Source organism: Penaeus monodon, chromosome 17 (assembly GCF_015228065.2).
Source record: "Penaeus monodon isolate SGIC_2016 chromosome 17, NSTDA_Pmon_1, whole genome shotgun sequence".
Classification (NCBI taxonomy): Eukaryota; Metazoa; Arthropoda; class Malacostraca; order Decapoda; family Penaeidae; genus Penaeus; species Penaeus monodon.
In genome coordinates this window covers 43585343-43600342 of record NC_051402.1, presented here as the reverse complement: position 1 = coordinate 43600342, position 15000 = coordinate 43585343, and the positions used below count along the sequence as shown (strand labels likewise).

The window sequence follows — 15000 nt, the reverse complement described above, 5'->3', positions numbered from 1 at the left end:
TCGATAGACAGCTCATAGCGTCTGCGTCGATCGCCATATCTGCTCTCCTATACAGGCTACCTCAGACGATGAAACTACTCATCAAGACAGCCGATACGTCTACAACTAGAGAGGAGATGCTAGGAGAGATGGACAAGAAACGGCTGAGTCCTGACTACGATACGAGAGAATCCAGAGACTCACCTCCCAGCTACACCTCGACAGTAGAGAATGAGGCTAGAGCTCTCCAGCTCTAACGTGCATAGTATAACTAGTAATCATCATGCGCGAGGGATAGACGAGACTCAGGGAAGATCGCGACCTCAACCTCAAAACTCCCAATGATGAATAGATAACAAAACACAGAGTCTAAGCATAAGACTGGAACGACAGACTTCACATAATCAGTACAAGTCTAGAGTCGACGAAACGACTTAACACATCTTACATGCAGGTCCTCACGTCTTTATTGTATAGACAGCCATGCACATCAGAGGCTATAGCCGATCATACAGCCGCAATGATATATCTCTTGCTCATACTCTCTCGTCTCCCAGATATCTCTCTCTCCAATAATATCATTCCCCTATTACTCTCTGCTCTCATACTCGACTACTCCATATCTATTGCTAACAATAATTGTTTCTCTCTACTACATCTTCTCTATCTGCTCTCTTCTCTTCTGCTTCTCTCTCTCTACTCTCCTTCTTCTCTCCTCTCTCTCTTCTCTCTCACTCTCTCTCCTCTCCTCTCTTTCTCCCCCTCTTCCTCTCTTCTCTCTCCTTCCCCTCTCTCCTCTCCCTCTCACCTTCCTTCCTTCTCCCCCTCTCCCCCTCTCTTCCCTTCTCTCTCTCTCCTCTCTCCTACTCTCCTCTCTCCTCCCTCTCTCACTCCCCACTTCTCTATTCTCTCCCCCCTCCCTTCTTTTTCTATCTTACTACTCTCTGCACGCTTCTTGTGCTCATTAGTGGCTATGATCAGTCAATACGACGTCGTACTTAGAAGAGGTGGAGGATCGAGTTGTAGTTGATTCTGGAGCCTAGAACATCGATCGTCTTCATACTACTATGACAGATAAAGTAAGCATAACAGTCTCAAGCTCTCTCTTCATCAGAATCGCTAATCATCCTGTCGCAATACCTGTCGTAAGTCTACGCACTCTCTCTCTAATACATAGCAACATTGACAGATTGGAGCGTAGAGAATCTTCAAGCTATAGTATAGCTCCGAGAAGTAGAGGTCTGTATAAGTCAGCACAACGAACATAATGATCTACTCTATTAATCACCTACCCGTCATACACTTCAATGAATCTCTGTTAGACCCAAAACTGTCTCTTCTCATCAGACACCACTATACACACGTCTACTTATCTACCTCCGAGCATGGATAAGTATTCACCTCATCCAAAAAAATCGACTTCCAGTTAATCGATCGCCGTTACCATACTAGATTCATAAACAGTCAATGACCGCACAAAAGTCTAACAGTAACAAACCAGACCAAAGCTTACTCTATTATCGTCCCTACTCAGAGACGAATAATTGTATTGTGCACATTTCTAATTATTCTCAAAGTATTAAGGAGAACTCCTGCGATCTAGTGACATATTTCATGTATTTAAAAAGTTACATCTAACATCGAACTCTCCGAAACTTTATTTATCAGAAATGCATTTTTCTACATGCAAGAAAACTAAACACACAAATGATAAAAACAAAGAAAATCATATGAGAACAGTAGCTCCACATATAACACATTCACCCATTTTGGTATATCGAATGGCTTAACCGATTCTGATATTCACGCAGCCAAGCACCACACGGAGACCAATCAATATTGTCAGGCAAAATATATGCACGGAGAAAGAAGAAAAGAAAAATAAACAAATAAAATAAATAAATATGAGAGGCACATCACTAACATGAAATCAACGAATCAAAAATCATAATCAATAATAATTATGCAACAATAATAATGAAGCATAGAAGCAGCTACGATCTCATACTTAAACAGGATTTAAATCATTTTTATACTTAATTAGAGCTGAACCAAATGACACAGTGAATATCTGACATCTTGAAAAGCAAATACAAATGCAATGACACTTTTTGGAATAGGACGTGTCACAGGAAATAAGACTACTTGAAAAAAAAAAAAAAAAAAAAAAAAAAAAAAAAAAAAAAAAAAAAAAAAAAAAAAAAAAAAAAAAATTATAATCGATAAATTTAAATCTAAACATGATAAATCTACAGAAAAAAGTGAAAAAAAAAAAAAAAAAAAAAAACATTCTAGCAAAGAAATTCTATGTAATATATTTCTCACACGCCTTTCCACACTAATAACTGATATATGATTCATATGCAGAAATAAGACCTATGGATAATATTCACAACATCCATATCTAAAACACACTAATCCTATGTAACACTAATTTTGTAAACTTAATGTTTTTGGTCCTGATATACTAAAATCACTGATCACTAATCTGGCTAAAACAATCAATATAATTCATGCAAATATTCTATAACCCTAAAATAATCGGGGAAAAAAGAAATAAAAACTCTAAATGGATTTCAATCCACAATGTTCAAAAAACGCATTAGTTAAATGTAGACTGACCTTTGTGTATTCTGTACACTTATTATCCGTGCAGGAGCTACTACACCAGAAGCAGTTGTAAGTATTGAAGACACAAGAGTGGCAAGACGTTTGGGTGTTGCACAGTGCAGTGAAATTATGTTTTGCTTTCACTGCTGGGCACACATCGTATGCTTTTTTATCTTTTAAATCAATTGACTCACAGCGTGCTAAGATCCTGCAAGGAGAATATTAAAAGAACATTGTATTATCTGTATCATCTTGCACAAATTGTTGTGCAATATATCCTGTTTTCACTCTTTAAAGATATCAGCTCGATGCATGACTGTCAATGATTAATGGGTTTCTAGAACTACTGCACCAATATGTATTTACTTATTGAGACTCACTAACGTAGTCACAGAAACATTCCAGACAGACAACATAACTCCGTAACTTTACTTTAATGTTAGCCATACATTTTTTTCTCATTATATGAACTTCATTAGCTAATCTAACAACTTGAAAAATGTGTCTTAAATGACAATGATGTTTCTATATTTATAACAGCCCTGTTTTGGAACTACATTATTTACTTTTTGAATATCTGGTGATAAACTAGTAGAGAAATAAGAAATAAGGCATATCAATTAAGTAAGCCTTTTCCATCATTAATCCCACCATATACACTAGAGTGTGCAGTGCAGCCTTTAGGGGCCTGAATGTTTAGTTTTTTACTTCTTATCTCAACCGAATCAGCACAGATGGCAAGAATACATGCCATGCCCACTGTAATATAAATTTATTTGTTGTATTTACAGGTGCTTAGTCACCGAGAAGTCAATTATTAGTCCTACCTATCACACTTGTTTATCCTTTTCCTTAATTTTTGGAAAGTGCCTTTTGTATTATTAAATCTGTGGTGATTGGGTTAAGGCTTATCGGGTTAAGGCTTATCAAAAAAGAAAAAAGAAAAAAGAAAAAAGAAAAAAGAAAAAAGAAAACATAAATGTAAAGGACTTGTTAACTTACCTATTCCATACACACTTAACACCTGGGTATGCTGTCAAACACTCTTCACTTGATGTTAACCTGGGTTCACAGCTGAAATACATGAAAAACCAATCAGTAACAGGTAATATAAAAGATAACCATAATAAGAGTGATTCTAAAAGGTAAGTAATAGAACAAATCAAGTTTCTTCTCTGCAAGTCATGGGAGATCCTAAGCAACTGATTGATTTTGTTTAAAGCTCAAATCAAATCAAATCTTGTATCCCCTACATCACTACTAAAAGGATCAATGATAATAGCACTTTCTTGGTTGAAATACTTACTCTCCTGGATGGTATTTCAGCACGGAGCCCAACATTTTGCCGTTGAAGCCCCCAACAATGTACATCTCCTCCTGGTGAAACACTGCTGTGTGTCCGTACCTTGCAACATCAAGGTACAGGTTGGGGGGTTTTCGCATTGTGTGCCACAAATTACAGCTTATGTCGTAGGCCAAAAAGTCCGCACTGTAACACTTTGCACCGTAAGAATAGGCTGTGTCATTATGCGTATTTCCTCCAAACACCAGCATTAAACCTTTAAAAAGGACGGCAGAATGCAAGAACCGAGGCACTGGAGCCGGGGTTTGCAGTTTCCTAGAGGGGTAGAAAAGGAAGAAAAATTTATGATGGAAATTACGTGCACCATGTCATAACAAGCTTTAAAATTAAAATGTCACAAATTTTTGGCTAATACCAGAAAAAAAATTATATTGAATCTTTCTCCACAAAAAAGTAATATTTAGATAATGGCACTGATAACAAAGTAAATAAAGATACAGAAGGAAGGTGATAATAAGAAAAAGATAAAAAGCAAGGCAAAGAAAAGAAAGCTCGAGAGAAAAACTGCACTCTTACCATATGTGTTTGACAGGTTCATAAGTCATCAGATAGGGCACAACATGACTGGTGGAAGTGATGGAGAGCAGACCACCATGGACGTAAACAAGAGAGGTCACAGGATCCCAGACGGCCGTGTGACCATAAACACCACTCACCACCGCACCTCGTGTTTCTATGGTTTCCCAGTTGCCTTGCTCTGAAATCACGTTGGGAACGGTAAGCTTGCAACTAACCTCAGACATCAACGAGAGGTGGCGTATATACCAATAACTTACAAATTTGAGAAATTCCTGCTCAACTTTAGGGTTTCATGATGCCTATAACTATACCCATCATGATGAGTTCGATTTTATAAGGAGATTAATAACGTATTCCATTTTATGTAAAAAAGTAAACTTAAGGTAAATATACTTTAAAGATACAAATAAAGTTTGAACACAATCACTAGCTGAGAGAAATAATAATATAGTAGCTGGGTAACTTTTCAAAACATTTACATGCATAAATATATTAAACAAAGAAGTAAAAAGGGTTTTCTCTACATAAATTTATTTTCAAACTGATATAAAAAAATAACATAGAAAAGGTAAAGGTTAACTAGAGAGTCAGTTTAGAAAGAATTTCAACATTGTATACATATTTCCTTTACACAACTTAACAATACTGTAGGGCTTATATGTAAACTTCACTTAAACTATAGGCTGTAAAGGAATCTAACCTTCAGGTATATACAGTTTTTTCAATCAATCGATCAAAAAAAGTGGGGGGGGGGGGAATGGTTACCTACAGGAGTTACAACATATGCAGATGCTAGATGTCACAAATGATAAGAATTCATGTCTTACCGAAATCATACTCTTGGACTGTGTTTAAATATCCATATCTGGAGGAATGCCCAAAGATGACGAGCATAACATTCTTCTTCACCTTCTGCACTACCACGGCTGCATGCCCTACACAGGGTATGGGCGCACAGGGCCCAGGCGACGAAGACAAGCAACCCCCTGTCTCACTCCCATTCTCCCTCTTTGGTGAATGATCGCTTGCCTCTCCATCCTCCTCCGCAAAATCCTCCTCGTCTCCCTCTCTTCCCTCTCTCCCTTCTCTTCGGCTACTGATGTTCTCTTGCCTATTTTCTCTGCTCCTCCCACTCCTGTTGTTGCGTCTGTTTCCCTCCCGACGTCCCAGCCGCCCCTTGCGCCCAATCCGCCCCTTGCCCCCTCTGGAACTCTTTTCCGAGGGGACCAGCGACCAGGCCAGGGAGGTGGTGTCTAGCTGCCAGAACTCTCGGGTGATGGTTCCGTCCTCCTTCATGCCTCCGTACATGTATATCGATCCCTGTTGGAAAACAAGGCCAGGCAAAGGGTAATCAAAATTACCAAGATGAAGTAAATATCAATAACTTCCCAAGAATATGAAGGAGAGATTATCACAATATCTTTTTGTTTCTGAAAAAAATCACAATTGACAAACTTGCAAGTCTAAAAATACAGAGGCTCGAGACTAACATTATACACCACCGCAGAATGCCCGTATCTTGAGGCTGGTTTCTTTATGCTCCGACTCTCCAAAGCTCTCCAAGTGTCTTCTAAAATGTGCAAGAAAGTAAAATTGCAATAAGCAAAACTAATTACCTATAGTCTATCTTCTAAAAAATATATAAGCATTCCATCAACAAAAATCTGAATATGGGAACAACACACATTTCTGTATACCTTGTTGAAGATCAATAATTTTAAGTAAAAAGAAAAGAAAGAAAGAAAAAAAAGTGAATAGGACTCACCTGTAATATTGTATTTTAAAACAAAAGGCTTTTCTGTGAAGGAATATCCCCCTATGACCCAGATTGCGTTATTGATAAGGACAGTGGCATGTGACCCTCGCTCTAGCATAGAGGAGAACGGATCTGGATTGGTCAGCTGGCTGGTGATGTCATGGCCAACCACTTCCCACCATCCCTCCTCTATGACCTGACTGCAGTCCGCACCTGGTGGGAAGGAGAGGTCAGAGCTCAAGACATTTCTTCTTAATAAGTATGCTACATTATAAGTGATTGTATAGTAAAATCCATCTTTTACTTCTTCTCTTTTTTGGCAGAAAGTTAAACAGTGAACATCCTGCAGAAGCAATGAATTACTTTGTGTATAACTTCAAGACCCAAATCAGCACTCAGCTCTAAATCTTGATCTATAATCACAAGCATTACAATCAAACAAGTATGATAACAAACCTTTCTCTTAGCCTCCATCATGCAACCTTCTCCAAGACAAAAAGCATAAATTTGGTCAAAATACACTACCTGTATATCCCTGATGGCACTGGCAGCGGTGTTCCTCCGGTTTGCATTGGCCGTTGCCTGAACAGCCTTCCGGGCAAACTGGCACCGAGCAGGCAGGTCCCCCCCAGCCCGCATCACACGTACATATCCCCTCCAGGCAAGCACCTCTGTTTGAGCATTCCTTGCCTACAACTGTGCTGGGGCAACCGTCAACTCTGTGATGGCCAGGACAGGACGTTTGTCATATAAGAGCAGGATTAATAAGGATCAACACTCTCTTATCTACAGTGTATTGTGTATACAATGGATTCCTATTCAAACTACTTGTGACTTTGCTAATCAAAGTAATAATATAGAAATGTACATGACTAACACAGTATAAGAAAGAACTTCATATCCCAAGAAAAAAGTAATTAAATTCTTTAAACTACAGAATCCATTTATAAAATAATAAGCAATATTAGTTTTTAATGGAATACTAACCCCCCCCCCAAAAAAAAAAAAAAAAAAAAAAATTAATATATATATATATATATATATATATATATATATATATATATATATATATATATATATATATATGTATATATATATATATATATATATATATATATATATATATATATATATATATATATGGCAACTGGCATTCATTGGACAAAACATAGCAAAAGCTGTCCAAAACAAAGATCCCTAATTATCTGTATCATCAATATTAGAACAGTTTCGGCTCAAGCAATTTCTAAATCAACCACTCTGATTTAATGATCCGCCTCTCAGCATCAAGGTGGAATCTTGAAGCTTCCGTAATTTGAAATTGTCAATGCCCTCTGTGACAGATCAGCTGTGAGTGGCCTAGAGGGGGCGTTGATCTAGAAATACTACAAACAAGCAATTCTGACCTGTTCTCTTTTTATAAATACACGTTGGGCCAAGAAATCCTTTTGGATTACAATGATAATACGTAATACTTTTTTTCTTCTTCTTTTCCTTATCATTATTTTACTTATCTAACATCTTGTGAAGGCCTCAAAGTCAAAGGATTAAAAAGAGACACAAATTTCGAAAAAGAAAGAGGAAGCTTTCTTTTCTGTTTCGCATGGACACGAAACACCAAACTGCATTGCCGTCCTTTAGAAGATAAACAAAAAAGTGAACAAAAAATGCCGTCAAGACATAACAACTCATCTCCTGTACCCGCAACTTACCTATAAGATATTGAGAATCCTGTTAGGTTGTAAGCTGCATCCGAATAAAAGTATAACAGTGCATAGCCCGACTTGGCTACCACCTCAGGTATGTGTGGTACTTGGTAGTCGTCCTGAACCACCATGCCACTGAAAGCCAAGTCAAGAGCGCGTCAGATATATAATGCGAATGTCAGAGATGGGAACAGTTTGCAAAATACATGAATAAATAGTTAGATACGTTGAAATAAATAAATGAATAAGTAAAAATAATTAACCGAAAAAGTGAAAATAAATTGATGAAAGTGTGAAATTAAATCATTGTTTTGATAAGAATAAGCATTTAAACAAAAGAAAAAGAAATAAAAAAGGAAAGAAAAAAGAAATGAGAGAAAAAAAAGTAGAAACAAAGCATGAAACAATGAAAGTAAATAAGCAAATAGGTCAAATAAGCTTTTAAATAATGAAATAGGTAAAAATGAAATAATTAGGAAAAAAAACTTTCCTTACTCCTTCCAAATAATAATAATAATAATAATAATAATAACAATAACAATAACAATAACAATAACAATAATAATAATAATAATAATAATAATAATAATAATAACAATAACAATATTAATAATAATAATAATAATATTAGTATTGTTGTTGTTATTGTTATTATTATTATTATTAACAACAACAACAACAACAACATCAACAACAACAACGATGATGATGATAATAACAACAACAATACTAATAACAATAAAAACATCCTAATAACAACAATAATAAAAAACAAATCTAACTCAACAACCCAACAACACAGACCATATCTCAAAAATCCTTTCACACACTCAGACCACGAGACACGTCCACTAATTGCCAAACCCTATTGTGAAAGATCTAGATTTCCTCACGGTCTTTGAGCACGGAGGATGTCCTTGCTAGTAAATCTGACATGATGAATTTAATAGGATTGGTCAACGGGGGACACACAAGTGGCGCTGCGAGAGGGATGTTGTGGGTGAATTCTGGAGAGGAATCGACAGAGGGTAGGGACGGCTGGGAATAAGCAGCTATGCATGTACACTTGTGATAAACAGAGGGCCAAGGAAGGCAATAGTTAATCCATTTATATGTAAATAAGACTTCAATTTTTTTTTGCCTTTTTTAATTTAAATAAATATATAACACAAGCACACAAGCAAACAAATACATACCAGCACAAAATGCACCCACATACACATATGCATTAGTTGCATACAACACTTCAAGGAATGAACAACTATGCCACTTAAAGTAAAAAATGTCAATTGCACTAAAATTAACTTCTTAAAAAGAGAAGGTATTTCAGTTTTACTAAAAGGGCTGTGCTGTGCATTCAGCCGGCATGAAATGGGGTCAGAGAGCAATGCTGATAAGCTCAAATGAATGAAGAAAGAAAAACCTCAAAAAATTTAGTTTTTTCTTGGAAAATTATTTATTCCTTTAGCATTATGGCACTATAATACCAAGACAAGAAAGCAAAAATTGTTATCAAGTCTCTCTCAACCTCCCTCCCTCCCTCCTTCTCAGGAAGTAAACTACACTAAATTCAAAAGGCTTGTGCTTATCATACTCTAATAAAAACAACAACAACAACAACATGGAACAAACATCAGGTGGGAAAAGAAATGAAGATTATGTCTTGTTGAAAAGAAAAATCTGTAAATAACCATGAAAAATTACACACTGATACTGAAGGGTCTCCTTTTTAGCTCCTAACATAAATGGCAAATAATAATACCCTGTGTGGCTTCAGCACATCAACATAATTCCAGTATTTTCTCTCCAGTAAGCATTTATGGCTTATGTCTGTATTTGGGGCTGCATGTGTGTCCAAGGGCGTGGGGGTTTGTGCACACACAAGACTGCAAATGTACAATATATATGTATAAATGCAGGAAGGGGGGAGAGAGAGAGATAGAGAGGAAAGGAGAGGAGAGGAGAGGAGAGGAGAGGAGGAGAGGAGAGGAGAGAGGAGAAAGCAAGATGAGGAGATAGGAAAGAGCAAGGAGAGGAGAGAGGAGAGAGGAGAGAGGAGAGAGCAAGGAGAGGAGAGAGGAGAGAGAGAATAAAGAGAGAGTGAGTTTGTGTGTGAGAGAGAGAGAGATTTTGTGTGAGTGTGTGTGTGTGTGTGTGTGTGTGTGTGTGTGTGTGTGTGAGTGTGAGTGTGTGTGTGTGTGTGTGTGTGTGTGTGTGTGTGTGTGTGTGTGTGTGTGTGTGTGTGTGGTGAGTGTGTGTGTGAGTGGTTTTGTGTGTGAGTGTGTGTGTGAGTGTGTGTGTGAGTGTGTGTGTGAGTGTGTGTGTGTGTGTGTGTGTGTGTGTGTGTGTGTGTGTGTGAGTGTGCATGTGCAAAAGAGAGAGAGAGAGAGAGAGAGAGAGAGAGAGAGAGAGAGAGAGAGAGAGAGAGAGAGAGAGAGAGAGAGAGAGAGAGAGAGAGAGAGAGAGAAATAAAGAGAGAGAGAGAAATAAAGAGAGAGAGAGAGAGAAATAAAGAGAGAGAGAAAGAGAGAGAGAGAGAAATAAAGAGAGAGAGAGAGAGAGAGAGAGAGAGAGAGAGAAATAAAGAGAGAGAGAAAAAAGAGAGAGAAATAAAGAGAGAGAGAGAGGAGAGTGAGAGAGAGAGAGAGAGAAGAGAAGAGGAGAGAGAGGAGAGAGAGGGGAGAGAGAGAGAGAGAGAGAGAGAGAGAGAGAGAGAGAGAGAGAGAGAGAGAGAGAGAGAGAGGAGAGAGAGAGAGAGAGAGAGAGAGAGAGAGAGAGACACACACACACACACACACACACACACACACACACACACACAGAGGCACGCATGCACGCACGCACATTCACTCACGCACGCATGCACATTCACTCACGCACGCACGCACGCACGCACACATAAAAAGTGGGGAAATAAACACATCATTTTATAAATAACAAGGTTCACATAAGCCTCTGCAGACACTAAGACTTTTCTAAATGAATGAGTTACTCCTAATACGGATCTCTGATTATTTAAAAGGAAAGACTATATTACACAGAATAGGATTATAGCTCTTTCCTACGAAGGCTCTTCAGCTCTAAAGCATGAATTTTCCTCCACCACATAACTTCGACAAGATCCTTTGTTAAACCTGGAAGTCTTATGCTTCCTGCTTGTTGCTCCCCACCATCATAAGGGACTTTATTATTGGAATTATAAACATGTATCCTAATTCTAATTGTGACAAACAGGCTTGCTAACATATCTCACTAAGAGGTGATTCTATGCACACAGAGTTCAGACCTTGGACGAAAAAGCAGAAGCATACAACCTTCACAACTGTACATTTTCTAATTCATTGTTCTAAATCACCAATGGTCATGGATCCTCTCTAACTGGAACCTCTGGACACAAGGTTTTCTTCAAAAGGTTCAACCTCAATGCACTAAGGGAGGAGAAAAACGGGAGGAGGATGCCGATTTGGGAGAATGTGGGACAAGCTGTAAACAAGCTTTGTCGCACTCACAATGAGACGGTTTTCTATGAGTGCGAGGTGGATCGGGAAGGAAACCTATGGCTTTAGCAGCTACCGGGTGCCAGTGTACTAAATGACTACAGTGACTTATACCCTTCAAGAAAACAACCAGACACACCTGTCAAGAGGCCACCAGACCAATACTGGCATGGTGACTCACATCACCATTAACAGCAGTGTTGACATGATAATGAGCAACTGAAAACTACTGAAGCTTTCCTTACAGGCCATGGCCATGTGATCTTTATCAACTTTGTTCACTCAAAAACTGTTTCGTCACCTAGGAGTCAATTGCTAGCCTTCCTTATTTCACCTTTTCCCCTTAAATTTTGGAGAGAGAGAGAGAGAGAGAGAGAGAGAGAGAGAGAGAGAGAGAGAGAGAGAGAGAGAGAGAGAGAGAGAGAGAGAGAGAGAGAGAGAGAGAGAGAGAGAGAGAGAGAGAGAGAGAGAAAGAGAGAGAAAAGAGAGAGAAAGAGAGAGAGAAAGAGAGAGAGAAAGAGAGAGAGAAAAAGAGAGATCATAATCATAATCACAATAATAATGTCAACAACAATGACAACAGTATCAATATTAATAGCACTTGGGAGGGGGGGGGGTGATCCACAGAAGATTTATCAGGTAAGGTCATGCAGGCCTTACTAATTGACTCCTTGGTAAATGATCACTTGTGGAAGCACCTGTTTGTAAAAAAGTATGATGGGCAGTACATGCACCTACTTCTAATGGGTTAAAGGAGAGGTAGAACTGCTTTTGGCAAGATCCAAGGCTACTCATCATGAAAAAGAAAGGAAAGAATTTCTTAGTCTACAAAATCACCTGCTAACAGTTGACTTACTAGACTTGCTGGAAATTTCTTTTCGAAAGTCTAACGAATCTTTGCTACTTTGAGGATACTACAAGCCACACTAAGCAAGGCAGGACATCACCAAAGAACTTTCTAATGGATAACTTAAATGACCATAGGCTCCTAATAAATACAAGTCCCTCAATATTTGTGGACCTTAACCTGTATCTCATTCAGTCAGAATACAAAGACATCCACACAGTTCACAGGTTAGACAGCTGACTAGCCTATGCAGGTTTCTCAACACACATCCTTAGAAGAAGGGAAAAGAGAGTGGAAAAAAAAGAGGAGAGAAAAAAGGGAGAAAGAGATCCAGAGATCTTAGCAGATCTCTGGATCCTGTTATCTTAGGGCTAACTGGGAATTCCATCTCCCACCCATTACACTTTAAAGCAAAAACATCCAAGCACTGTACAGCTACCTCACATCTCTGCCTCACCCCTGGGGACGAAGCCCAGTTTGTTACAAATGCCTTTTAACCTCCAAAATGAAATAATACTGAGGGAAATTTCAAAAGCCAATCCACCAAGACATACCAGAACTAAAAGAAAGAAAGAAAGAAAGAAAGAAAGAAAGACAGAAAGAAAAAACAATTAAATGACAGCAAACAGAAAGGAAAGAGGCAGCAGGGAATGGAGGTGGTCACTTGGCATGGAGCACCAAGGGAAAACTTGTGAATCACAATACCTCTATTATGCAAGCCTGATCGCATAACAACCCCCAGCAACTGGATAGCTTAACCAGTACAAAAATGAGTGCTGAATATTAACAAGGATGTCTCTAGAGATATTTGCCACAAAGAACTTTACAGTAAGCAGAGAAAGAGAAAGGGGGAGGAGAGAGAGGGAGAGGGAAAGGGGGAGAAGAAAGAGGGAGAGGGAAAGGGGGAGAAGAAAGAGGGAGAGGGAAGAAAGGAAGGAGAGAGGGAGAGGGAAGAAGGGAAGGAAAGAGGAGGAGGAGAGAGAGGGAAAGAGAAGGGGAGGAGGAGAGAGAGAGGGAAAGAGAAGGGGAGGAAGAGAGAGAGAGGGAGAGAGAAGGGGAGGAAGAGAGAAAGAGAGAGAGGGAAAGAGAAGGGGAGGAAGAGGAGCAGGAGGAGAGGGAGAGGGAGAGGGAGAGAGAGAGAGGAGAGAGAGAGACAGAGAGAAAGGGGAGGGGGAGGGGGGAGGAGAGAGAGAGAGAGAGAGAGAGAGAGAGAGGGGGGGAGGAGGAGAGAGGGAGAGAGAGGGGGGGAGGAGGGAGGGAGGGAGGGAGGAGGGAGGGAGGGGAGGAGAGAGAGAGAGAGAGGGGGGAGGAGGAGGGAGGGAGGGAGGGAGAGAGAGGAAGGGGAGGGGGAGGGGGAGGAGAAATAGGGAAAGGAGGGAGAGGGGAAGGGAAGAGAGGGAGAGGGGTAGGAGAGAGAGGGAGAGGGGGAGGAGAGAGAGGGGGAGGGGGAGGAGAGAGAGGGAGAGGGGGAGGAGAGAGAGGGAGAGGGGAGGAGAGAGAGAGAGGGAGGGAGGAGAGAGGAGAGAGAGGGAGAGGGGGAGGAGAGAGAGGGAGAGGGGGAGGAGAGAGAGGGAGAGGGGGAGGAGAGAGAGGGAGAGGGGGAGGAGAGAGAGGGAGAGGGGGAGGAGAGAGAGGGAGAGGAGAGAGAGGGAGAGAAGGGAGAGAGGTGAGGAGAGAGAGGGAGAGGAGAGAGAGGGAGAGAGGTGAGGAGAGAGAGGGAGAGAAGGGAGAGAGGTGAGGAGAGGGGGGGAGGAGACATTGGGAGAGGTGGAAGAGATAGAGGGAGAGGGGGAAAGGGTGAGATAGAGGAGAGGAGGGGAAGAGAAATGGCAAGATTCAATCTCAAACATAGTCCAGCCATTTATAACAACCTGCAGCATAAAAAGGTGCCCCCCCCCCCCCCCCCCCAAAAAAAAAAAAAAAAAGGGGGGGGGGAGTCTCAGAAGTGGGGAAACAGAGAGAGAGAGAGAGAGAGAGAGAGAGAGGGGAGAGAGAGAGAGAGAGAGAGAGAGAGAGAGAGAGAGAGAGAGAGAGAGAAAGGGAGGGGGGAGGAGAGAGAGGGAGAGGGGGAGGAGAGAGAGGGAGGAGAGAGAGGGGGAGGAGAGAGAGGGGGAGGAGAGAGAGGGAGAGAGAGAGAGAGAGAGAGAGAGAGAGAGAGAGAGAGAGAGAGAGAGAGAGAGAGAGAGAGAGGGAGAGAGAGAGAACACACACACACACACACACACACACACACACACACACACACACACACACACACACACACACACACACACACACACACACACACACAAAAAAAAAAAAAAAAAAAAAAAAGTGGACACTACACCCTCTTTCATCTGGATACCCCAGTTACCTTAAAACCCTTCCCCAATGGGTGTCATAAAGCTAGCACCTATGAGTAACAATGCCACTGGGATTTTTAACCTTTTACCCTGGCACTGACAAAATCTTCAAATAACATTCATTAGAAGGTACATAAATGATCTAGTGCCTGCAGTTACTTGTAGTATCTATTGTAGATTTTTCTTTTAAGATAGAGAGAAAATCCAGTTATATAACTGAAACACTACTAAGTTGAAAAATAATTTGAATGGGTTTGCATCTCTACATTCAATACGAATTTTCAAAGCCACAATCAAATCAATTCATGAATGAAATACAAATTCTCATAAAAAAATAATCTGTTTATCATTATCAAATCTTATATAAAAGATGAAGCCTGA

At 39.9% G+C, this 15000-nt stretch overlaps 1 protein-coding gene across 6 annotated transcripts in view; it reads right to left on the bottom strand.

Moving 5' to 3' along the window:
- Positions 1-15000, bottom strand: part of LOC119583780 (attractin-like protein 1) — a 38651-nt gene that overhangs the window by 13689 nt on the left and 9962 nt on the right. For all 6 annotated transcript variants that reach the window (XM_037932463.1, XM_037932461.1, XM_037932458.1 and 3 more), the window contains exons 3-11: positions 7940-8068; positions 6753-6946; positions 6237-6440; positions 5962-6041; positions 5299-5791; positions 4469-4649; positions 3896-4207; positions 3592-3663; positions 2602-2797 (exon numbers count right to left, since the gene is read on the bottom strand). In XM_037932463.1, coding sequence (XP_037788391.1) covers positions 2602-2797; positions 3592-3663; positions 3896-4207; positions 4469-4649; positions 5299-5791; positions 5962-6041; positions 6237-6440; positions 6753-6946; positions 7940-8068 — 1861 coding nt within the window. The remainder of the gene's footprint in view (positions 1-2601; positions 2798-3591; positions 3664-3895; positions 4208-4468; positions 4650-5298; positions 5792-5961; positions 6042-6236; positions 6441-6752; positions 6947-7939; positions 8069-15000) is intronic.